The 25,558-nt window shown below is 37.5% G+C and overlaps 2 protein-coding genes across 7 annotated transcripts in view; one reads left to right on the plus strand and one right to left on the minus strand.

Moving 5' to 3' along the window:
- The window catches only part of CCDC146 (coiled-coil domain containing 146), a 103,770-nt gene that overhangs the window by 52,533 nt on the left and 25,679 nt on the right, over nucleotides 1-25,558 (minus strand). The window lies entirely within an intron of this gene.
- Nucleotides 9,855-13,589, plus strand: FGL2 (fibrinogen like 2). Its single transcript, XM_072965161.1, has 2 exons — nucleotides 9,855-10,553; nucleotides 12,718-13,589. Exons 1-2 carry the CDS (start codon nucleotides 9,941-9,943, stop codon nucleotides 13,422-13,424), a joined length of 1,320 nt encoding a protein of 439 aa, XP_072821262.1. The 5' UTR covers nucleotides 9,855-9,940; the 3' UTR covers nucleotides 13,425-13,589.

Consider the following 25,558-nt stretch of genomic DNA (forward strand, 5'->3'; position numbering starts at 1 on the left):
GAGGTGCACACACAAGTACACCATGAGACGTGCAAAAATGTTCAAGTTGCATTATTAGTAATACATGAAAATTGAAAACAGCCCCAATATCCATTGGCAGGATGATGGATAAATAATATTGGTATAACCATATAATGGAAATATACTTGTAAAAATATAAATGATTCTCAGAAACATAACATAGAGTAAAAGAAACCAAAAACAAAATAATACATTTTGTAGGATTCTATTTAATTTTTAAAATTCTATTTAAATTTTAAAATGAGCAAAACAAAAGTATGGTGCTTAGGGATTCATGGTGGTTGTAAAACTATAAAGAATATCAAGAAAAGCATTATCATAAAGGTCAGGATAGTGGCTACTACTGGGTGAGTGACAGTGCATGAGGGGAGTTTCTGGGAGATGGCAATATTTTATCTTTTGTCCTGGATGGTGATTGAGTATTTGATTTGAATTGCACCTTTACATTTTGGACACTTTATGTATATTATACTTCAGAACTTAAAAAGATTAAAAACTATGTAGAAGATGGTCTAGTTTTTATAAAATTATGCACCCATATTTGGGAAGATGATTTGAAATATTTTAAAATGTTAATAAAAGTAGTTATACTACACTCAACAACAACAGAACAACCCAAATTCAGAAATGGACAAAGGAACTAAATAGATGTTTCTCCAAAGAAAGAAGACAAATGGTCAGTAAGCGCTCAACATCACTAATCATTACAAAATGCAAATCGTAATCACAATGAGATACCACTTCACATCCAGTAGGATGGCTGTTATCAAAAACCAAAATGACAACTGTTGGCAAGGGTGTGGAGGAATTGGAGTGCCTGTGTCTGAAGGATGGGGATGTAAAATGCTGCAGCTGATGTGGAAAACAGTATGGCACCTCCTCAAAAAATTAAATGTAGAATTACCATGAGTTATCAATTCCACTTCTGGGTATACTCATAAAAGAATTGAAAGTAGGGACTTGAACAGATACTTATTTGCCCATTTTCATAGCAGCGCCACTTATTATAGACAAACGGTGAAAACAACCCAAATTCCAATCAACAAATGGCTAAGTAAACAAAACGTGATGCATACATACAATGAAATATTATTTAGCCATAAAAAGGAAAGATATTTTGATACATGCTACAACATGAACAGACCTTGAAGATATACTAAGTGAGATAAGGCAGATAACAAAAGGACAGTGTTGTATGATTCCACTTATACAAGATACCTAGAATTGTCATATCCACTGAGACAGAAAGTAGAACAGTGGTTGCAGGAGTAGGACAGCGAGGATGAGGATTTATTCTTTAGTAAGTACAGAGTTTCAGTATGAGATGATGAAAAAGCTCTGGAGATAGATGGTAGTAATGGTTGCATAACAATGTGAATGTTAATGCCACTGAACTATACACTTAAAAATGGCTCAAATGGTGAATTTTGTTATGAATATTTTACCACAATAAGAGTGGTAGGAATACAGTTGTCATATACATTTCTGTATTTTCTTTTTTTTTTTATTGAGGTATAGTTGATTTAGAGTATTAACTTAGTTTCAGGTTTACAAGACAGTGATTCAAAATTTTTATAGATGGTACTCTATTTAAACTTATTATAAAACATTGGCTATGTTCCTGGTGCTGTACAATATATCCTTGTAGCTTATTTATTTTATACATAGTAGTTGATTTCTCTTTAGCCCTTACCCCTATCTTCTCCCTCCCTTCTTCCTTCTTCTCACTGGTAACTACTGGTTTGTTCTATCTGTGAGTCTGTTATGTTTTGTTATATTCATTCATTTAAAAATTTTTTTAAATTCTACTTTGAGGAAATACTTTCAGCTTTTTACCATCAAGTATGACCTTAGCTGTGGGACTATCATATATTGCCCTTATTATGTTGAGGTATGTTCTCACTATATCCCATTTGTGGAGAATTTTTATCATAAATGGATGTTGAATTTTGTCATAGGCTCTTTCTGCTTCTATTGAGATGAGCATATGATTTTTACTCTTTAGTTTGTTAATATAATGTATCACATTGATTGATTTGTGTGAACCATCCTTGCATCCCTGGGATCAATCCCACTTGTTCAAGGTATAATGTATTGTTGAATTTGGTTTGCTAATATTTTGTTGAGAATTTTTGCATCTATAAGTGATACTGGCCTATAATTTTCTTCTTTTTTTTTTTTTGTTTGGTATCTTTGTTTGATTTTAGTATCAGGGTGATGCTGGCTTCACAGAATGTGTTTGGAAGCATTCCTTCCTTTGCATTTTTGGGGGTAATTTGAGAAGGATAGGTATTAACTCGTCTCTAAATGTTTGGTATAACTCACCTGTGAAGCCGTCTGATCCTGGACTTTCGTTTATTGGGAGTTTTAAAATTACTGATTCAATTTCATTACTTGTAATTGGCCTATGCAGATTTTCTGTTTCTTCCTGGTTCAGTGTTGGAAAATTGTACATTTCTAGGAATTTGTCCATTTCTTCCAGGTTGTCCATTTTACTGGTGTAGAGTTGTTCATAGCCATCTCTTATGATCCTTTGTATTTCTGTGGTGTTGGTTGTAACTTCTCCTTTTTCATTATTGATTTTTATTGATTTGGGCCCTCTTTTTTTCTTGATGAATCCGGCTAAAGATTTATCAGTTTTGTTTATCTTTTCAAAGAACTAGCTCTTGGTTTCATTGATCTTTTCTTTTTTTAAAGTCTCTATTTCACTTATTTCTGCTCTGCTCTTTATTTCTTTCCTTTTACTTTGGATTTTGTTCTTTTTCTAGTTCCTTTAGAAGTAAGATTAGGTTGTTTGTTCAAGATTTTTCTTCTTTTCTGAGAATTTCTGTATTTTCTAACTTTTTTTTTTAACAGTGAACAAGTATTTCATTAAGAATCAGAAAATTTTTTTACAGAAATGAGATTTTTTTTTTAAATTGTCACATGCCTTCTAGAATGCAGCTCTGGGCAGGGTAGGGGCATAAGATGTCTTAAAAATTATTATTCTAAGAATTTATACTCCAAGTCAGACAACACACAGGAGCATACACAGAAAGAGGTGTAAAAAAATTATAAAGACAGATTAGCATATATTGGAGAAATTGAGTCATTTCCACATATAGCAAGGCATGTGAATAGCTCATTTGGGAACTCCCAGTTATTCTGAAAGACCTGAAAAAACTTTATTGCTTTCTAAAACCTCAGGAGCATTGTACTAAGAAAGTTTTAATATGGGTAAACTATATTTTTGTAGCGTTTTTCTACACTCTAGCCACAAATTAAAGGTATTACAGAGATCAGGTAGAATAGATGGTATGGAAATTAGGAGACCTGAGCAGCCTTGGTCAGGCACGGACAGGCCTTTCAGCTTTTCCTATACCTGTTGGCTCATCTGTAAAATGAAGGGGCTGGTCCTGATAACATGTAATGTTATTTCCTGAAGTTTTACGGCACTGGAAAAGTTTGAAATAGTTGTTTAACATTAAAGTTTCTTTAATAAACTCTAAACGCTGTTCTAGATATTTTACATTAATTATTGGAATATATATCTAGTGTATTCAGCTTCTATCTGGCAATGTTATTTTTCTCTTTGCTATAGTACTGATGTTTTAAAATATGAAAAATTCAAGAAATCACAGTGAATTGTTATGAAAGTGAATAGTTCCACAGTAAAACTCCTTTCAACATTGAAAATTGGGAATGTTGGCTAAAAGTTTACCCTGTTTGTAAAGTAAATCTGTTTAGAACTTCTGTGTCCTAAAAGTTTATTTAACTTTGTTTATGGCAATGTAATAATGTAATCTGAAGCAACTATTAACACAACTGGCCGCTGTCAAAATAATGGAGAAAGTATTTATCTTTGATGCCCTAATGCTTTGATTCCAGTCATGTCCTCTAACTTTGTTCTCTCAAAAGCCATTCCAGAGAAGAAATCCTATGAAGTTAGCTTTACATATGGACTTAATATCATCATTAAACAAAAGACTCTGGTGCAGACCTCACCATGATTCAATTCCTTTCCCTCCTTTTCCCTCACGTCTCTTCTGTTTGTCATCTTTATCCCACCACCTTCATCTCTCTGGGCTCCACTACATTCCTCCACACCATATTTCTGTCTTCTATGTTTGGGTGGGAATTAGCAGGAAAAATTAGAGAAGATGGGCCACATAATCAGCAGCAGATGTCAGCCATTTGTGGAGCAGGAAGGAAGAGCAACTTAAACTTGGCCTAGATTCTCCAAGGCAGGTCAGGCTCCTCTTCTGGGGCTTGCCTTCGAAAGGAGAAAAGTAAAATCCCCTAACCCATATTTGCTAGTGAGCGGCTTCTCGCCCCTTACCCGCACTGCCTCACACTGCAGAAGCAAAGACACGAACAAGAGACAAAAAATAGGGGAAATAGCAAATGTAAAAGTGAAACATTTTAATATATTTACCTCTTGTGCTCTTATATTTTCAGTGCTTCAGCTATATCTTTATTCTGTGCATTCTGCAGAATCTGTACTTTATTCAGTTAACAAACCCTATGCTCATTAAGTACATTTTAGACCTAGGGAAGCCATTTGTATAGAACATGATTTTCTTTTAAAAATGCCTTTCATTCCAAACACTTCCTTTTTTCTGTTTTGTAAATGGAAGATTTTGGAGTGGTAGCAGTTACAGCGGTGAGCGGGATAAGAGGCAAAGAAACAAGCCTAATAAAGGGGAGAAACAGGAAGCTCTCTTTTCTGCCAGGCAGCATATATCCAACATAGCCATAGTTATTTTCAGAGTTAGCAAAGGAAGAAGCCAATGCCACAGCACAGTGGGAGGGAACTGACGGGTGCAGAAAAGGTCTTGGTGTGTAACTGACTGCTATTCTAAGGCCAAGCATACTGCCTTGGTCCACAGCTGCCTCTGGCTTGAAATAATTTGCTCTGCAACTTAAATCTCCCGGAAGTCAGAAATTCACCTGTTTTTTCACTTTTGTCATCCACAGGGTCAGTACAGAGCATGGCTTAATAAATGCAAAATAAGGACTCAGTAATTGGAGGAATAGCTCAAACGAAGTAGATCTTTATAATTTTCCATTGGAAATAATGATTTAATTCAAGGAATATCTATATGTATGTTTTTATTATGAATACTTGCTTTGCTATTACATGGCTGCTAACTAATAACATTTATAGTTACAAACTATTACACCTGAAAGGGACCTTAGAGATCTCTCATCTGACCTTCTCAGAATACAGATAAGGAAATTAATGGCTAGTTAAGTGACAAGAAAGTGGAAGTTTCCTCACTAACATCACGGGTTCCAAGACTGTCATTCTAAGGCTCTTTTCACTCTGTCATGTCATGCTATTTTTGAGATGATAATGGTAGTGAATGGAGACTTATTTTAACCCTATGTTTATACGTGACTGGCCGCAACTTGTGCATCTATTTCATCATCTTTTTGTGCAACAGCAATTGTTGCAGCTGAACTTTATATCAAATGTCAAAATACATGCTGTATCATTTGTACGTCATTGACATAATTATGTGTTAAATACACAAGCAGAGGAAAGCTGTGGTAAATAATGGTGGACACTTTAAGCAAAATAAGGGTCAAGCAATTTTTTATCCATTGATAAAGATCATGAAGTGGTTTCTTTTACTCTGAAAATTTTTCACTGCAAATAACAGGAAATGACTCAAATCATAGATAATATCAAACTAGAAGCAGAAAAAGAAAGAAACTTAATAAGATACCTCAGAATGCTATACTTAAATTTAAAAAGATTTCCTTAGAAGAACTTGGACGATGAACTATTAGTGTGTTCCAGTGTTTACTATTAAAACTACATTTACTCCATTCATGAATTTTCTTTAGTTACCAGCACAGTGGAATCACCTTTGTATGAGCATTTACTGAGAATTCATATGCTGACATATATTTCATAAGATAAACTTGTGTCTTTTAAAAACTAGTTTCAAAGAAAGTAAGGATAGGCATTTAAAAGGCACACATTTAGCGTGAAATTATTCAGTTGGCATGGAATTAGTTTAATGTTTCCACTTTTTCATAATAATCATTTAAGATGCATGCTATTTTTATGTATAAAGTGAAATTCCTAAGCTGAATTTTATTATTCAGTTTAAATTTACATAGATTATGTAACATGATATTGCATATTATGTGAAATTATATAACATAATGTAGCTATGTGTAATATGTTATAAATTCATATTAATATTATTTTTAAACACCAAGTAAAGACAAACAAAACAAATAATATCCTGAGGAATGCAAGTGATTAAACAGATAAAATTAACATTCAATTTAGAATAAATACATAAATATTTTTAAGAATTAAAGCTTTGGATTTTGTAACCATATACAATCAATCCTCATTATCCATGAATCTTGCATTTGCAAATTCGCCTGCTTGTATTTGGTACCAAATACCAAATACTGCTTGTTAGAATTTATTTGTAACTGCAGGATAATGTGTGGGCTTTGGGGACCATTTACAGACATGCGTGTGCAGGGTGGTAAGAAGTTTGAGTTGCCCAACACATATATTCCCAGCTGAACTCCAAGATCAACACTTTACTCTCTTGTTTCAGCTCTCTGACTGTAAACAAGTGCTGTTTTTTGCAATCTAAGTGCCACATTTTTGGGCGTTTTTCACACTTCGGTGTTTTTGTTGGTGTTGTCACTGTTTAAAATGGCCCCTGAGCTTAGTGCTGAGTTGCTGTCTAGTGTTCCTAAGTGCAGGAAGGCTGTGATGCACCTTAAGGAGAAAATACATGTGTTACTCTCTTGAGTATACTTTGCATAAGAAAAAATAAAGAAGTGTGAATATGTTGTGAATATACCGATGAAAGTAATTTTCATATGGGGCTTATAAAAACATCTTGCTACTTTAAAATCCCAGCATAATTGGTGTTAAATAATTTGTTGAGATCTGAAAAACAAATCTGAATGTGGACATAATGTGTCAGTTCTGGGTTGAGAGCAGATTTGGGGTAGAGGATGCTGACACTGCCATGAGGAATCAGTAGATGATCCTAGGAGTCAGGGCAGGCAGGGCATGAGAGCGTCCAAAAAGGCTTTCCAGCAAGAGGGAGAAGGCAGAAAGTCAAGGTCAGAGGGTGGGGATTCCGTGCGAGTTGAGGACAAGAAGTCAGCTCTTCAAGACTGGTTATTTGATGGCTGCCTCCTTGAAACCTCCTCTCCTAGTCTTCCTGCCACTGTGCTCTTCTGGTTCTCATCTTATTTCTTTGACCATCCTTTTGGTTCCTGCCATCACACATCCATTCTGTGCAGTTTTTACTACTTAGATGTCCAACTGTCTGTTAGATATTTCTGCTTGGTGGCTTGTCGGTGTATCCAAAGCAGAAATACTACTAGTCCCCTCTCCTCAACCTACTGCTCGCTCTCACTCTCGTTGCTACGCCATTACTTCGCTCCAATCAGTCACACTGCACAGAGCTCCCTCACCCCGCCTCTCCTTCCATTCTTCATCCTGTATCAGATTCTATAGCTTTGATCACTCCTTGCCAATAATATCTGCTACTCCTTCACCACCCAGCCTGCCACCACACTGGTTCACCTCTTACCTAGTACCTGTCACCACGCTAACACCTCTCACCTCAGACACCATTTCCTGCTGATTTCTAGCACAAGAGTCATTTCTAAAAATGGTCCTAGAAAAAAAGTTTCTCATTGTCAACCAAAGTTTGAAAAGTGCAGCATACATTACTTTCCTCTCGGTCAGCCATGTTACACATTAGCATATGACTGACAATCTTCAGAGCCACTCACCCTGTAACTCTATTCACGTGTAACACTCATCAATGTCTACTACTCATGTTCTGGAAAACATTTGAAGAAACAGTGACATGGACTATTTAAATGGCCTCTATCTTGTACACTGCCCTCCTTGCCTAATTGTTTCCTTCCCAGTACACCTGCTACTTCATTGGTGGATTAATTTCTCCAAAGTGCTCAACTGATTATATTATTCCTCTGCTCTAAAACCTTCAATGGCTCCCCACTGATCTAAGTAGTGTTTAAACACCAGGTTCTCCACAACATGGTACCAACATGCCTTTCCAGTATTATTTCCCCTGACTCGGCAGTGTGGCATAGGAGGAAAGAGATGAACTTTGGAGTCAGATCCAGGTTCAAATTCAAACTCTGTTCCTTAAAAAGTGTAAAACCACAGACAAGTCATTTATTGCTTTGAACCCTTTCTTCGGTCACTGCACATGTAGGTAGTAACTGTGGAGATGGGAGGGTGCAGTGAGCTGTGTGAGTGCTTCTTGTATAACTGGCGGAACACTCTCTGCCCCCATGGGTCATGAACTCAGTAGGCAGCTCGAGCCTCTTTCATATGGCAGTCACTTAGTGACTAGTAAATTTTTAAATTAAGAACCCAGAGGGGAAAAAAAATTAAAAGCCCAGAGTATCACGTATCAGTGTCAATAAAAACTTATTAATGAAGCAATTTTCTGCCTTAATTTGGGGTAATTTTCTATGGTCTTGAAGGGACAGGAGCCAGTTCCCATAGCACATCTAAACTTTTAGGTAGAACTGTGCCACTGGCCGTTGGCTCAGTGAGGTGTGCAGGGCCCAAGACTCAGCAGCAGTATCTGGAAAGAAAACCCCTGATCCAAAGAAATGAGACAAAAGCCCAATGCAAGAGTCAGAAAGCTGCGCTTTTGTTAGACTTAGAAACACCTCGCAGTGCTTATGATTTCACCTGAAAGTCCAACTTGAACAAAATGCAAGGTTCTCAATACCCATTCCTAAGAAGGAAAAAGGATTTTTGTTTGATGTGCTCACTAGTATTGCCTAAGTGCCTGGAATAGTGTTTTGTGTGTAGAGGATGTTCAGTTAATATATGACGGATGGATTGGTTGATAGGTGAATGAATGAAAGAAACAGAACATGGCATGCACTTCTATACGCTCTAACTTAGTGTCGAGTATACAGAAGTTCCTTAATAAATACTAGATATATGGGAATATCAAAACAAATATATGTATGTTCATGTATGACTGAAGCATTATGCTGTATACCCGAAACTGACACAACATTGTAAACTGACAATACTTCAATTAAAAAAATAGATATACAAAATTTAAAAAAGCAGAGATGGGAGGAGTTCAAAGAGTCACACTCGGGCAGCTATAGGAAGGACAATGCAATCACAAAAATGGTGAAGGGCGGAGGAGGAGGCTGCTGGTTTTGATGAAAGCCAGTGGTATACTTTTAAAGTGTTTTCGTCACTGAGACATTTCTACTACACTATGCTGTGGGTCAAAGGAATAGAAAGGTGCACTTTTTTTCTCTACCATTTTTCTGTGCTTTTCAGATAGATAAAACAAAAGTCCACTGCAAGAGTCAGAAAGTTGAACCTCATTATGTTTAAAATCTTGTTTAAGTCTTGAGATTTCACCTGAAAGTGCAACATGAACAAAATACAGGACCTCGGTGCCCCATTCCAAGAAGGAAAAAGGGCCATCTCCAATTTGTAGCATTTCTGTTCTTCACTCAGTCTGGTTAGCTAACACATTCATTTTTATCTTTAAAAACTATTCCACCCAACTCCTCACTGTGGCGTTAAGTATAATGACATGATTTACTTCAAGTATAATTATTTTAAAATCCAAGTTATTTCTTGTGCTCTATGAAATAAACGATGGAAGTGAAACTAGTTGAATATGTGCATCTGACTGACCACAGGAATTCCGAGGCAGAGTCTTTTGATTGAGAATAAAGAGCAGTTTTTGGCAGACTGAGTTTGATGAGGACAATCTCCGCTTCCTCTGTGTTTCTGAAACGTGTGATGCAAGTGCTCCCGCCCTTTTCTGAGAACGCAGAAAGCCTGACTCAGGCAGGCAGCTGCTGCTATTAAAGCAGCTCTAGCCAGGCACCCTTCCCTGCCGGGGTGAGCGCCACCGCAGAGATGAAGCTGGCGAACTGGTGCTGGCTGAGCTCAGCTGTCCTTGCTGCTTATGGGTTTCTGGTTGTGGCAAACAATGAAACAGAGGAAATTAAAGATGAAGCAGCCAGGGACGCCTGCCCGGTGAGACTAGAAAGCAGAGGGAAATGCGAGGAGGGAGGCGAATGCCCCTACCAGGTGAACCTGCCCCCGCTGACTATTCAGCTCCCGAAGCAGTTCAGCAGGATCGAGGAGGTGTTCAAAGACGTCCAGAATCTCAAGGAAATTGTAAATAGCCTGAAGAAGACCTGCCAGGACTGCAAACTGCAGGCTGATGACAACCGAGACCCGGGTAGGAGTGGACTGCTGTTCCCGGGCACAGGAGACCTGGGAGAAGCTGGTGACAACAGAGTTAGAGAACTAGAGAGCGAGGTTAACAAGCTGTCCTCTGACCTAAAGAATGCCAAGGAGGAGATTGACGTGCTTCAGGGTCGCCTGGAGAAGCTGAATCTTGTAAATATGAACAACATAGAAAATTATGTCGACAGCAAAGTGGCAAACCTAACATTTGTTGTCAACAGTTTGGATGGCAGATGTTCTAAGTGTCCCAGTCAAGAACAAATACAATCACGTCCAGGTATGTATAACGATGTTTTCTTATCATTTGTTCATGCATGTTAATAGCTCAACGGTATCTATAAACATTAACCTGAGCAAATAAGTTAAACAAAGGATGAATTAAAGAAGTTAAGCCTTCTACTCATCAAGGTAGTACAGGAAAAACGACTATTTTTGCAAATGTGACCACAGAAAGGATATAGGAGTCCTGTGTCCATTAGAAAGCACTTTCAGTTTCAAAGACCTTATTTGCTGATACCAGAGCTACACACAAATAGAAGCAGACGGGTAGAATTTCTTAATATTTCAGTGCATTTAACTTATTTATCTCTTCACTGTAGTGTCTGAAAACATTAGAGACAAGACAGTGTTTGTGGTTGTACTCTGTTCATTGGAAATGAGTTTTTTTTGTGGTTGGATGACTGCTCTTTATGGGGCAACAAGAGACCTTTGAAAGATTTTAGCAAGTAATCTGTAGTTCACAATCTCAACTATCTAGTGGAAATGGGAGATTTTTATAGATGGAAAAAAGCAGCTGTATGGCTTCATGTGTTTGCTTTGAGACCTAGTGGCACAAAAACATTTTAAGGGGGGTTCTGGCATGCCACCAAGGGAAGGAATACATTCTTATTTCTTTCTCTCTTTTACTAGAATTCAAGCATATGATAATAAAATCCATCCAACCCATCCAGATTATTTGAATTAACTTAAAAAATATACATTAAAGACCACAAACTTAACTGCCCAGTCTGCCCACAGACTGCTAGCTGTGGCACTGCTTTCCCCAAACCCTGGTTTTCCACATGCGTTCCTGGGAGCATTGCTGACGGTAGTTTTATCACAGTCTGGATGTGATAAAGCCTTCTCTGCATTAGAACCTCCACTTGCCGGGAGTGTGAGGTTGCGCTGTCTGCGGCAGAGATCACTCGGAACAAGCTCCTGCACATGCTCCATCCCCAGGGACTCTGCCAGTGAAGGTAATTGGGAGTTTCAAGGAGCACTGTTGCTAACCCACCCAGGAGCCTGTATGAAAATGTACCCTGCACACTGTCAGGTGGAGGGTCACATCTTCACAGATGCACATTAGATTTGATGCTGAGTGACAATTTGTAGTGACAAGAATAAGTCTATTTTTCTACTAAGTTTTGGGGAAATATCTGAATATTCTGAGTTCTAAATACACACAAATAGTTTTTTGTGTGTGTGTGGCTCACAGAGCTTGCATTAAACTTGCCTTATCTGGCACCAATTTTTATAAAAAATTGTCTGGGAGTAAATACCTGTAACTCCTACAGAACTACATTAACTGATTATGATACTTCCTCTGAACATAATCACCTGTGGTTTCCTTCTAGAAACCGAACATGAGAAACACTAGCCAAATACTTCCCTGGATAATAAATTCGGAATAAGAATTTTGATATACTATTGAGATTTTTAAATTTGAGCTTTACTGTCAAGCAAGTAAAATAAATGGAAATGTTGACCAATGCCGTACTTCAGAATTTTATTGAATCATTTGGAACAATCCTATAAAACTTCCTGAAAGTGGAGGCTATCAGCCTCTTCAGGTGAAAGGAAACAGAAGCCTATGCTTTCTCTGTATGCATGGAAAGCAGTTTCTGGGAGATACGGAATCATGTGACTTTCAGGACCAAGAGACATAGTGGTTAGAAGAACAAGCTTTGCAGCCAGACAGATCTGAGGCTGTGTCCTGACTCTGCCACTTACGCTGCTGTGCACTTGGACAAGCCACTGATCCTCTCTTGAGTCTAAATGTTCTTTCCTACCAGCAGATAGGTAGTAATATCTACATCATGAAGTTCATGTGCAGATTAAGTGTGAAAATATTATCAAGTCTTTGGCAGAATGCCTGGAAGACATGGGGAGCCCTCACTAAATATTACTAAATTACTGAAACTATTTATTACCTTTATTTCTTATTGTTGTTGTCAATATTATCACCAAGCAAGGGTGTGTTGGAGAGCTCTGTCAGCTTTATAACACCAGGTTCTTTTTCTGAGGCCTTAACAAGTATTTGCTAAACAGGTTCAAGTAAGTTTAGTCGAGCAAGGTTTCATTAGCACCATTGATTGAATTACCAAATGTATATATAAAGAATTCTTTAGATGCATGGTTTTTATTAACAAAATCCAATGCCTTTCTTTTTTTCACTCCTTCAGTTCAACATCTTATCTATAAAGATTGCTCTGAATACTACACAATAGGCAAAAGAAGCAGTGAGATCTACAGAGTTACACCGGATCCCAAAAACAGTAGTTTCGAAGTTTACTGCGACATGGAGACGATGGGGGGAGGCTGGACAGTGCTGCAGGCGCGTCTTGATGGGAGCACCAACTTCACTAGAACATGGAAAGACTACAAAGTAGGCTTTGGAAACCTCAGAAGAGAATTTTGGCTGGGGAATGATAAAATTCACCTTCTGACCAAGAGCAGGGACATGATTCTAAGAATAGATCTTGAAGATTTTAACGGCATCAAACTCTATGCCTTGTACGATCACTTCTATGTGGCCAACGAGTTTCTCAAATACCGTCTACACATTGGTAACTATAACGGCACAGCTGGAGATGCCTTACGTTTCAGTAAACATTACAACCATGATCTGAAGTTTTTCACCACCCCAGATAAAGACAATGATCGATATCCCTCTGGAAACTGTGGGAGCTACTACAGTTCAGGCTGGTGGTTTGATGCATGTCTTTCTGCAAACTTAAATGGCAAATATTATCACCAAAAATACAGAGGTGTCCGTAACGGGATTTTCTGGGGCACCTGGCCTGGTAATAGTGAGGCACAACCTGGTGGCTACAAGTCCTCCTTCAAAGAGGCCAAAATGATGATCAGACCCAAGCATTTTAAGCCATAAATCACTAATGCTCATTCCTGTCGGTATTCATTACCTAATAGGGCAATTATTCCTTCAGCACTTTGGTACATGTTTCATACTTCTTTTCCATGGCATGAAATTTATCTCTGAGCAACAGGTTCTTATGCGACACAGCATTTGAAATAAAGCTGAAAAATATGCCTTATAAAGAAGTCCTTTCTTGCTGTTATGCTGTCATCCAAAATAAACACTTGCAAGCAATTAGGAATATTGATAATTACACATTAGATTTCTAATTCTCTTAATTTCTCTTATTTGAAAAGTTTTCCATTACTCACTCTAATTGAAAAATAATTGTTTATTCAGCAGGCTAGACTTTACACAAGTAATCTGTATTTTGACTGCGACTTAAACACATCTGAAGGTATATTACTCTTTTCGGGCTATAGTTATTGGGCATTTGTCTCTAAACAGCCTATTTCTCTTTCTGAGATAAACTTACTCAATTTATGGCATTTACAGCATTTTAGTTCCCAAGCAAAGGGAAATATATACATAAGCTTAAACCTGTTCATGTACTATTTGTGAAATGTAAAATTTTATCATTTAAAATATTCTAAAATATATAATAGCATACTGTCCCTCCGAAAAGCATTCAGAAAATTAACTTAATCTTAAAGACCATGGTTTAAAAGTAATTCATTCATAGTCTGTAACTCTTTAGATGTTTGATGGTAAAAATTGCTTTAACATGAAAAATACCTTCCTTTGCTCTGATGCACAATAGTTTTTAATTTAAGACTGCTCACTACTGTGCAAGACCACTGGTAGACTCTTTTGGAGAGATAGGTGGGGAGTGAAATGCTTCTTTATAGGATATAATCCTCTGAAGGCCAATTTTATATCCAAAGCAATAATATCATTAAGTGATTCATTTCATACAAAGCTAAGTTTTATAGGAAAAATAGGTAAGTCTATTAATGCAAAGCATATGAATTTTGAAATAAATAGAACAGTAGTTCAGATATTATATATCTAACCCTAACTGGTGTGTTACTTACTTTGCTATCAAAAGATTCAAATACAAATGTTTTCTTTTTTTTTAATGAAACAAAGTATCTGGAACTTTTATAACTCATTAATTCTATAATGCAACTATCATATTTAAAAGAGTATGAATTTAATTTGTTAAGTTTCATCATTGTAAAAAAGGATCATTCCTGAGAGGACAGCAGTATTCTGCTGCATGTTTTAAAAAATACTCTAGAATAAAATTTGAAAGACTATACCATATTGTATGTAAGTTATTCCAATACTTTCAATCTTTAATTTCCACAGTCTGTTTCTACTAAAGTAATAGACATTTCAAAATAAATTCACAAAGATGCAGCTCTATCCATTCTTTGAAAATGATTAAAGAGGATAGTAGATTTAGGTAACAAGTTACTTTTTCAAGTATTGCCCTCTATGGAAAATTCTAGTCAAAAAGAAGCAAGATATTCTTTTAAAAATATATAACATGTAAAGTTTTCAGTTAAACATGATGAAAACTATATTATTTTGAATACTATTGAAATGCTGAAGCAAGAGAAATGCAAATAGAATTAAGTGATGACTAAAATGTAAAGTGTCAATGTAGATTTCAAAGGCTTCATAGCTACTCAATAGGATATCAAAAGTAAATGTTGTAACTAATTTATTCTTTTTAATCTCTCTTTTCTGTTTATTAAAAAAAGACTAAGAAGATTTTGATATAATTATAATGTATTTAGATAAGAGCACTTTCATTTACTATATATAACTATTAATGTATGTATGTTTAGGTACATTACTGTGATCAAAAATGAACTCATTAAAAAATACAGTTCTAAAGAAAAACAGCTTATATAGTGAATGTCCACTGATTTAACAGTTCATTTCAGGAGAATTTGGCAAAAACCTCATTAATCTAAATAATCACTCAAAAACTTGTCTTTCTGTCTTTCCATTTTATTTCAAAGAATTAAAATCTTATTTTCCATTATATTTTATGGCACCTTTCCAATAACAAATTGTGTAACATGAAAATTCCTTTTTGATATCATCTCATGTCACTTATTATAAAATATGTTTTAGACTTTGATAATTTTATATTGATGGAAATAGATTGTATGAGAGTCTTTTGCATTGACATAACTTCACTAATATATGCTGATGCTAGTAAATGTCAATTGACTACTAACAAATATGTTATTTTAGTGTCTTGTCTTGGTTCCATTTTAATGGCTAATATTTGCTGTCTTACCTAACAAATTATTTCTGAGCTTTATCATACTTTGAAAATATTGAACAAAATTAGGTCCTTAGAAATTCCTAATGGACCTGGTTCACTCATCACTGAGGAAAAAAATCAAATTTTTCTGATAAGTAGTAGTAATCCTCCAAATGAAATGACACATCCATCCAATAAGCACAGGGTTTAAATACACAAAAAGAAAAGAAATCTGAGTAACAAAATTTGCTGCTCCTCATTTTCGAACGGCTACCCACAAAAAGGGAAGAAGGGTCAAAGGTAAAAAGTGATGGGTAACGTTGTCACAATAAGCTCTTGTTTAGAATTCTTATTTTCTTTTATGTACAAATAGGTTTGTGTTTCATGTTTTTTTAAAAAAAAACTTATAAATAAAAGATTTAATCTTCACATCCATTTATTTCTTAAATGTGGAAACATTAAGTATTCCTGTTTGTACAATAATGTCTAAATACCTACTCTTGTCTGAAAAGTTGTATAATGTTTGCCTAACTAGACAGAGCATATCTTTGACTCTTTGAGGACTTTAATATTAGAGTACTTCCCATTAAGAGGAACACAGAGGCAGATACAGGAACACCATCTTATTTCCTTCTCGAATACTGTTGACACATTTGAAATACTGGAGTTCCAGTTTCATTTTGCGGCATTTAGCTCCATCTCCTCTTTTCTCCATAATTACTCTTTCTGCTCTGGTGTAGCCCTCATCGTCCTCTCAGGATAATGCAAACCCTTCCTAATAGTAGTAAGCTGTGCTCCCAGTTTCAGTCTTCCAATCCATCCATCCTCCATGTCACTGCCAGAGAGATATTCAAAAATACAGCTCTGATATGTTATTTTCCTCCTATTCAGGTTTTTTTTCCTTTTAACAACTCCTTATTTTTTATATGCTAAAATCCAGCAAATAAACCACATCACAAGCTGACTTCTGCCCACCCTTTCAGTGTCCCTTCTGCCACTACTCACACTCCTGCCGTGCTGAACGCCTTGTTCTAGAACAGACTGTGTTCTTTCCTATTTTCATTACTTTGTGTTACTGTTCCCTTGCTCTAGATAGAATGCCATCCTTAACCTCTGCTGAGTTTTGTCTTGCTACCCATAATTCAGAGCAGGGACTCAGAAGCCAGACTTACTAGGTTTGAGTTGCAGCTCCCTTATTTGCAAGCTGTGTGATCACAGGCAAAATCACTTAATCTCACTGTTTTCTGGTTTCTTCAACTATAAAATAGGGATAACAGTAGAACCTGACAGAGGTATTGAGAGGATTAAATGAGATATCATATGTAAAGCACCTAGAACGTTTGTATGTATTCTCCTCCTCCTCTTCCTAAGTAATTATCTCTTCTGAGCCATCTTCCCTGATGACATCAGGAGGGGTCTGGTGCCTCTTCTCTTTGGTCCTGCATCATCCTATATATTCCTTTCCATACATTACATTATTCAGTATTTGTCTAGGTTCTACCCTGAAATCAATCTATTTGGCTAGGATGTAAAGGAACTTTGAGACAGAAGTGTTATTACTCAAAGCAGATCATAAGTATGTTACCACAGATGAAGAGCTGTAGTTACAACTGAGAAGGAATGGGGACCATTAAATCTGAGGATTTGGGAGATTGTGACTACAGGTTAGAAGTGATTGGAGCTGGGGGAGAATAGAGCAAGACAGGATGAGATGTACTGTAGGACTGGGTGTATAACAATGCAATCTTTTAGAAAGGGTTCTGGGAACATGCCTTTGGGTACGAGTCACAGAGGGGTATGGCTGTACCACACTGGACAGTGATCATTCTACCTGGCTGAGTTCCTAAAAAAAGGTATTTTTCATACCTCTTATACTGTATTGTAATTTTGAAATTAATTTCGAGCATACAAAATCCATGAATGATTTAATTTTTTAAAACAGTACACATTAAAGACCTATTTGTAAACCTTCTTCAATTCCAATCTCCTCCCTCTCCCCAGAGATAACTAGCAGAATCCAAACTCAAATTTCATTCTGTGCATTGCCAAACTGCAACGTCTACTCAGTCACTGCTTTGCCAGGTTTCTTTTGTTTATTGATTGGGAAGAGTTGGAAGTTAGCATAGAAGTGAGGGAAATTAGGCGTACTTGGAGAACTCGAGTCCCCTGAATTCCCAAATGTGACTGAGCCTCCTTTGCTCCTTGAAGTGGTTCCTCCCCTACCCTTGATAAGGCTCTTCTTACTGGAGGGCACCGTTGCTTTCTTTCCTGAGGGAGTGATCTTAGTTCTCCGTTAGGCTCCTCCATCCCACTCCTCGCATCTCCAGATCTGTAGCCGGGGTATGACATGCCCTCCTGTCAACTGTGAAGTCAAGTTGGAGGAGGAGCTTTTACATAACTTTGCTAATTTATATCAGCAGAAAGCTGGGGAATACACATGAAGACAGACCTTGAAGTTGCCTGACCAAGGAAGAAAAAAAAGAATTTCAGATGTGACTAAATTCATTGATATAGGTATATTTACCAGAAATTCTGAATTCAAGGGGCTAGTTTGGTTCTAATAGTTTGATTAGTTAATGCAAACCTAGATTCAACAGTAACTCATACTAACCAAAGTTGAGAAGCCAAAAATGCCTTGGAACTAAAAGACTTATGAAGATAGAAATATTGGGGTGAATTTTGCTGTAATTCATTTTAAAAGTATTTATTGAGTGTCTACCACGTGTTAGACAGTTTTTAAGGAAGTCATAAAACAGTAACTAAAATAGACAAAACCCCTATCCTTGGGGAGTTTATATTTTATCAGAGGAGATGAATAAATAATATATGATAAATGCCATGAAAAATAAGGAGTATGAGAGGAAAGATGCTATTCTAGACAGGAGGTCTGAGGAAACCTGTCTGAGGAAGTGACATTTGAACAGACTTAAAGAGAACAAGCCAGGCAGGTATCTGGGAGAAGTATGTTCCAAGCAAAGGGAACATCAGGTGCAAAGATGCTTGGCGTGTTTTAGGGTCAGCAAGGAGGCTGGAAAAGCAGGCAGTCTGGGGTGGAAGGGGTGGTTAGGAGATGAGATCAGAGAGAGCTTGGGAAGTTGGGGTTAAATAAGAAATGGAGGTGGGGCTGCCAGATCACCTAGACCTTGTGAGTCATGGTAATGATTTTGCCTTTTACTCGGAGTAGGTAAGATCTATAAGGGTTTAAACTCAAAGAGGCACATGATCTCATCCAGTTTTAAAGGGATCACTCTTGTTGCTGAGGGCAAAATAGACTGTTGGGAGAAAAGACTGAAGCATGAATAGCAGTATGACGGTGTTTGCAGTTCCCTTGGAGAGAGATGATGAAAGCTTGCATTAAGGTGGTGTAGGGAAGTGGATCTTCATGGTAAAGAGGTGGACAGTGAAAAGATTAGAGTTATCACAGAAAACAACAGGATTTCAGCCTGACCAACTAAGATGGATGGACCTGCTATTAACTCAGATGGAAAAGACTGCAGGGGGAGCTTGTCTAGAAAGTGTGTGTGGCATGGGGTGGGGTAGGAGTGGGGATCGGCAGTCTTGAACATTATTAGTTCAAATATATATAAGACACCAAGTGGATGGCAATCAGGGAAGACATCTAGATTGCAAGAATACAGATGGTAATGAATCTGTGGGACTAGATGAAATAAGCTGGTGAAGTGGTGTACATGGAACAAAGACTTTCAAGAAAGAGCTGGAGATAAGGAGGAATCAGCATTGTGTAACTATGTCGTTTGCGAAGTCCCAGGGCCGCTCCCTTATGAAGGCAGAGATTGATTCCTACTGGAACACACACTTCCTCTAGATTATTTTAGATTAGGATGTGCTTTTCCTTGCTTTTGCCAGCAAGGCTATTCTGTTGAGTTACTAGATGTTTTCAAAACCATTATGGTACTCCACTATGGATTTCTACAAATCATTGCTTTTGACTTAGGCAGTTACTTCAAAGTGAAAGGAGGAGGTAATGGCATATTGAAGCCTCAGATATTGCATCTTCTGGGAGATACCACCTGGTAAGTTGGAGGATTGTCATGCAGAATACACTGTGTGTGTGTGTGTGTGTGTGTGTGTGTGTGTGTTCATGTGCATATAGCAAAAGAAATGTGAACTAAGCCACAGACCAAAAAAAATGGTCTTTGTTAACACTGTAATGCCCAAGTTTGAGGAATCACATATGGTCATTTAAAATCATTAGGGTACTAATTTGCTATGATTATAAACCCTTTAGTTAAGCAGAAACTGGTTTTACTCCTTTTTTGTTTATTATTAGAGACATTAATGATCTCCAAACTTGTTTGTTTCACAAATATTTTCCAGTAGTTATTCAAGTTAGAGATAACCTAAATCTTGTATTTCAAATCACTTTCAAAGTGTTAACACTGAAATGGCTTTCAATGAAATGAGTGGCAATTTTCACTTAGATTAGGTCCAGCTGCAGATAGAAATGAGTATAGTTCTCTGCATACAGGTAGGTTCCCCTCATGGTGTGTACATGTGTTGCACGCACACACATACACACACCCACCACATGTACATATGTGATACACACGCATGCTTATATATGCTACTTCCAACACATACGCTGTAACACACAAGGAAACCTGCCCATTGAAATAAGATAGATATGCAGCTCTTATATGTAGTCAGAAGTCAATACAACAAAAATCGCGATGGGCCAATAGCTAGTTCATTTTAAGCAATGTTGTATAAAATACATTGCCATAAAATGTAACATTAAATAGTTTCTTTAAATCCCTATAACAAATTCTGTGCCATTAATGTTGCTGTTATTCCTTAAATTGTTCCTTCTGTACTGCCTCTCTTCTCTTCCACAGCCCCATAGCATGGCTCCTTCTACTTTGCTCTTTCTGCTTTCTGTATGTGTGTGTATGTGTGTGTGTGTGTGTGTGTGTGTGTGTGTGTGTGTGTGTGTGTGTGTGTGTGTGTATATATATGATGGAATATTATCCATTAAAAAATGAAATATTGCCATTTGGCCATTTGTAGCAAAATAAATGGACCTAGATATTATCAAATTAAGCGAAGTCAGACAGAAAAAGACAAATAGCATATGCTATCACTTACATGTAGAATTTTTTTAAATGATACAAATGATATTATTTACAAAACATAAACAAACTGACAGACAGAAAACAAACATGGTTACCAAAGGGGGACAGTAGAGAAGGGATAAATTAGGAGTTTGGGGTTAATAGATACACACTACAATACATAAAATAGATAAACAACAAGGACCTACTGTAGAGCACAAGGAACTATATGCAAAATCTTGTAATAATCTATAATGGAAAGACTCTGAAAAAGAATACATATATATATATTTTATATATATATATATTTATATATATATATATATATATCTGAATCACTTTGCAGTACACCTGAAACTGACACATTATAAATCAACTATACTTTGATTTCTAAAAAATCACATTTTAAAATGAACAGCCTTTTTAGCCCCTTAAAAATAACTATTATATTTATATTTATTAATTTAATCCAATAAGTATTTATTATTTGCCTACTATGTGTACTCTATGCTTATTAAAGTATTTTGAATAACAGTTTTTCCAAGTAATAACTTTCTAAGCTCTCAATATCCGAGTTTAATCTCTAGCATTTAAGATTTTTCTCTGGGTAATTAAGGTTTAAGATGAATTGTTTCTCTATTACAAAAGTCCTCATACAGAGGTTCAGCATATTTGGAAACACATAGAATCTGAAAAGTTCAGTTCAGTTTCTATCTCTGGAAACTGGCTTTCTCATCTTCCACAAGAAGCAAGTAATTGTGCTTATGTTGTGAAAGTTCATCAAAGAAGAGTCCACAAAATTATCTGCTTACACTTATTTCCCACTCAGTAACGGACTATCGTAATTTTTTTCAGTTAATCTAGGTAAATTGTTTAAATTTTTGTTTAGAGATTCTGCTTCTAAATACTCATAATGTTAAGCAGCTGTCACTTGCGAAGTGCCAGCCACATGCTGGACACTTTCCTAGGAGCATTTCCAGTGTTATCTCTGTTTGCTGTGATTAATGCTGAATAAGGAGGTAATGTTTTATATTCACCAGAGTCTTCCCGGAGGGGAAACAGACAAACAAATCTCTGTTATCTACAAACTGTGTAGTATGTGTGGGCCATTATCCGTTCCCAGCTTTCCTGACCTTCTTGGTGTTTTTCCTCATGAAATGGGCTAATTTTCTATGATAAATTACCAATGGTAATTCCATGGAAAAAATACACCATAAAGCTCAACATTACCCCTGCTACGATTTTCTGTGTGAATCTATAAAGTGGAAAATGAATCCAATTAAGTCTCAGTTTGAGGTGAATCATCCCTTTGGATCTTACTTAAAAAATTACATAATATTCTGTTAACAGGATATATTTTTAAAAAGAATATATTTTCAAGTGTGTTAATGTCCCTACTTAACCTAGTGGTCAAAAATTATTTACTTCCTGCAGCTAAGTCAGAAATTATAACAATTCTGACAGAAAAAGCAAGCAAGCCTCTATGCTCTCCAAACACTGTTTTACTTCCATGGTTACATGGCAGGAGTCACTGAGGAAAACATTCTGCTTAAGTACAGGGAACTTTGTACAGTTCTTTGGGGGCCAAAAGATTTCTCACTGAAGTTCTTATTTTCATTTGTTGTATAAAATACTCATTTTAAAATGTGATTATCATTTGTGAATGAATGGTGTTGGTAATGGTGACTTTTAAAATTTCTGTCCTACAACAAGGAAAATTTTTGTCTTTATCTGATCAAGCCAGTGATTCAAAATCTAGAGTGGCTCATAGGTGTATGATGGACAGTTATAGAAGTTGGATAGTTATGGAAAGTTTATGGCATTTATGGGGCTGGTATTTAACATGCTAAACTGCTAGAGGTAGGGTTCTTGAACTGTGTCCCCTGCAACCTGAGTTTCTGCAGAGCCGTTTCCCGAATGCCAAAGGAAGCTGGGTAGGGGAAGAAGCCTGGAGAATGTGTGATGCATGAAACACTGTTCACCTTGAGTAGTTCTGCCTTTATTTTATATCTTGGATCTTGAGTCTTCACCTTTAATTTCACTTAAAGTTTTTATTCTGTTTTCAAGAAAAAATTGAAAATCATTGCCTCCCCATTTCATATCTCTTTGGGGGCTCATCTAGCAGAAATAAAACTGGAATAGATGCATGATAGTTCTAGCTTGGTATAGTATTTCTAACTTTAAACATTTAAATCTCTGAGAATTTAGGTGGACTTGATGTGGAAAATGCAGAAGAAATTTCTCCTCTTTAGGTGTACCTCGTAAAACAGGAGACTCAGTAGTGTGATTCTTTTGGTGAAGGGCTTTACTAATTACTGTGCACATCCTCTCCTTTGAAAATGGCAATGGCCACGTGCGTGACAGCGAGCTAAGAGTTTGCAAGGAATATCAGGAAGAATAGCGAAGGCTTCCCGCTTTCAATGTTCCTAAAGCTACTACAGATTAGCTTGAAAAACAGGAAAGAAAATAGTAAGTTGCACAAGGTACAAGCACTGCACAGGGAAGTCAAAGCAACAGGAGCGACCACACTTTGTCAGGGAGTGGCACGCTTCAAGAAGGTGGGGTCTGAGCGGTCCTTGAAAGACGGGGAGGATTCTGGAGCATTGGCGTGTGGAGGGGAGCACTCGTGGGCTGGGTACAGGACAGGCTAAAGCAGGTTGGCAAATCAGGAACTAGTCAGGAAAACAATGATGTGTCTAATTTGCCTGGAGCACAGGGTATGTAGCAGAGAACAATTAAAAAAAAAAAGGAAGAAAGAAATGGTAGATCAGATTGTAGAGGGATTTACCTGTAAATCCAAGAAAGTGACATTTAATCTTTACAATGAGGCAAGAAAAAAATGCAAATCTAAGTGTCTGCAACCTCTCCCTGCCACCTGTTTATGGTTCAGTTCTGTGTCTAGGCCTGAGGTGGTGCTGGGATACTGGGTGGGAAGGGAAACTGGACAGAACTCTGATGACTGTTTTTATAAAGTCATGAAATGGCCAAAGATATCAAGGAGAAGATGGGTGTAGATACAAAGGGAGAAAATATCAGCTTGGGAGTGGGAAAAAAGCTTCTGGAGGAGTTTTTAAAGGGAGGGAAACAAGATGGGTGTGTGTAGGAAAGGCACCTGCTGTGATGAGGGATTTTTAGGAAGTTTTCCCTCATGGTGTGCTGTGCAACTCCCTCCTCTCTTCCTGAAGGAACCTTCAGTATAGTCAGACCGCTTTCCAGGGCTCTTGGGAGGCAGGTCTGTGCTGAGACGGATTTTAAGGTGGGACAGATGGCTCAATATTATTCAGTTGACAAACGACCTGTACTGATGGGGGCTTCCGCAGGGAGACTGGGGCGGCGGTGCTGCTGGTGAAAGGAAATGTGACCGGGAGAGAACAGGTGATCGTCACCTCTGTGTCCACCACATCCAACTCTGTTTTACATACTGTACTTCCGTGTAGAATTTTTCCTGGGAAAAAGTGATAAAAACAGTTTAAAAAGAGGGTGAAAATCACCGTGGTAGGCAGTGAGGTAACCCCGAAGGATCATGAATGAGGAAGGTACTATAAGTGTAAAGCGAGGCTCGGAGACCTTGAATGACTGTCTGAAGGCTGTGTGCCTAGTATATGCAGGGTGAGAAGTAAGACCTGTTTTTACTGAACTACTCTTCCACTCCCCCTGCCCCCTACTCCCCGCCGTCAATCAGAGATTTTCTTTCTAACTAGGATTTAAGGTATTTTGAACCTGTCCCTTATTAGATGTAGTCCTAGCAACAGCAGAATTCCTGTCTTCCTAATCTGAAGTTTGATGTCTGGTAATTTTCGTACCTCCTTCATTCCTATCTCTGATGCCAGCCGGGTATACCTGTTTGCCTACACCTGGGTATGTATGGGCTGGGAATATGTAAAGAACTTTTGCCTTAGAAGATTATGGACTTGGCACTAGATTCTCAGCTTGCTGGCATCTCCTTTCTGTTTCCCCTTACACCAACATACACGCTAGAGAGAACAAAGGTTAAAATATGATGACTCAAACTATCAATGTACTAGGAGAAAACACAGGAAACGATTTATGATCTAAGAGTACTAAAGGTCTTCTTAAGTAAGATATAAAATCTTGAAGCTGTAAAAGAAAAGCTTAATAAATTTCAGCACATAAAATAATAAATTTTCCTATGGAGAAAAACCACCATAAGCAAACTCAAACCCAAAAACTGAGAGAAAGATTTTTGCTTTGCATCTTATACACACAGGCCTACTTTCTATATGTGTAAAGACTTTCTATGAATCGCTAAGAAAATTTTTAAACAGTGGATAAAAGGATGTGAACAAAATTTATAAAAAAAGGAAAGTACAAGTGGGTCTCTGTATTAACCATGCTTCCAGTTTCTGTAAAGTTGGTGCTTTAATACCCGCCCTACACGCCTGTGCCAGATACGCCTTCCTGTAAACCTGACAATATGTCTGAGTCACCTTGCCCCGGCCTCCTGCCTCCCTCATCGTCCTTCTCCCCCATACTGACAAGTCCTCCTCCTGCGGGCATACTTCTCAAATGGAAACCAGCCAATCCAGAGTCCACGCCCTCAGCCATCTCCCTCACTGGGCTCTCATGCTCAGGTCACTACACAACTGCCCTAATCACCCCAATGCCAGGCACCAAACAACTAGGGGCGTCTCCTGTGCCCCAGAGCCTGCTGAGGTGATTCGGGCTAGCCTGCTTACCCCACCTCACCCAGTGCCTCCCAGGGAAACCACAGTAAAGGCTCTTGTTCCTCCCTCTCCCTCACCCTCCTGCCCAGCCTGGTGCTCTGGCATGCCTTCTCTTACGAGCCAGCCGTGAGTAATGAACTATCATTTCAATGGCAATGGTCTCCT

The sequence above is a fragment of the Vicugna pacos genome, chromosome 7, assembly GCF_048564905.1.
Source record: "Vicugna pacos chromosome 7, VicPac4, whole genome shotgun sequence".
Taxonomy (NCBI): domain Eukaryota; kingdom Metazoa; phylum Chordata; class Mammalia; order Artiodactyla; family Camelidae; genus Vicugna; species Vicugna pacos.

Bases quoted from the DNA above. Each gene is read 5' to 3' on its own strand.
- FGL2 (XM_072965161.1), top strand. From the start codon at position 9,941: ATGAAGCTGGCGAACTGGTGCTGGCTGAGCTCAGCTGTCCTTGCTGCT. The intron at 10,554-12,717 runs GTATGTATAACG...TCACTCCTTCAG, and splicing joins ACAAATACAATCACGTCCAG to TTCAACATCTTATCTATAAA.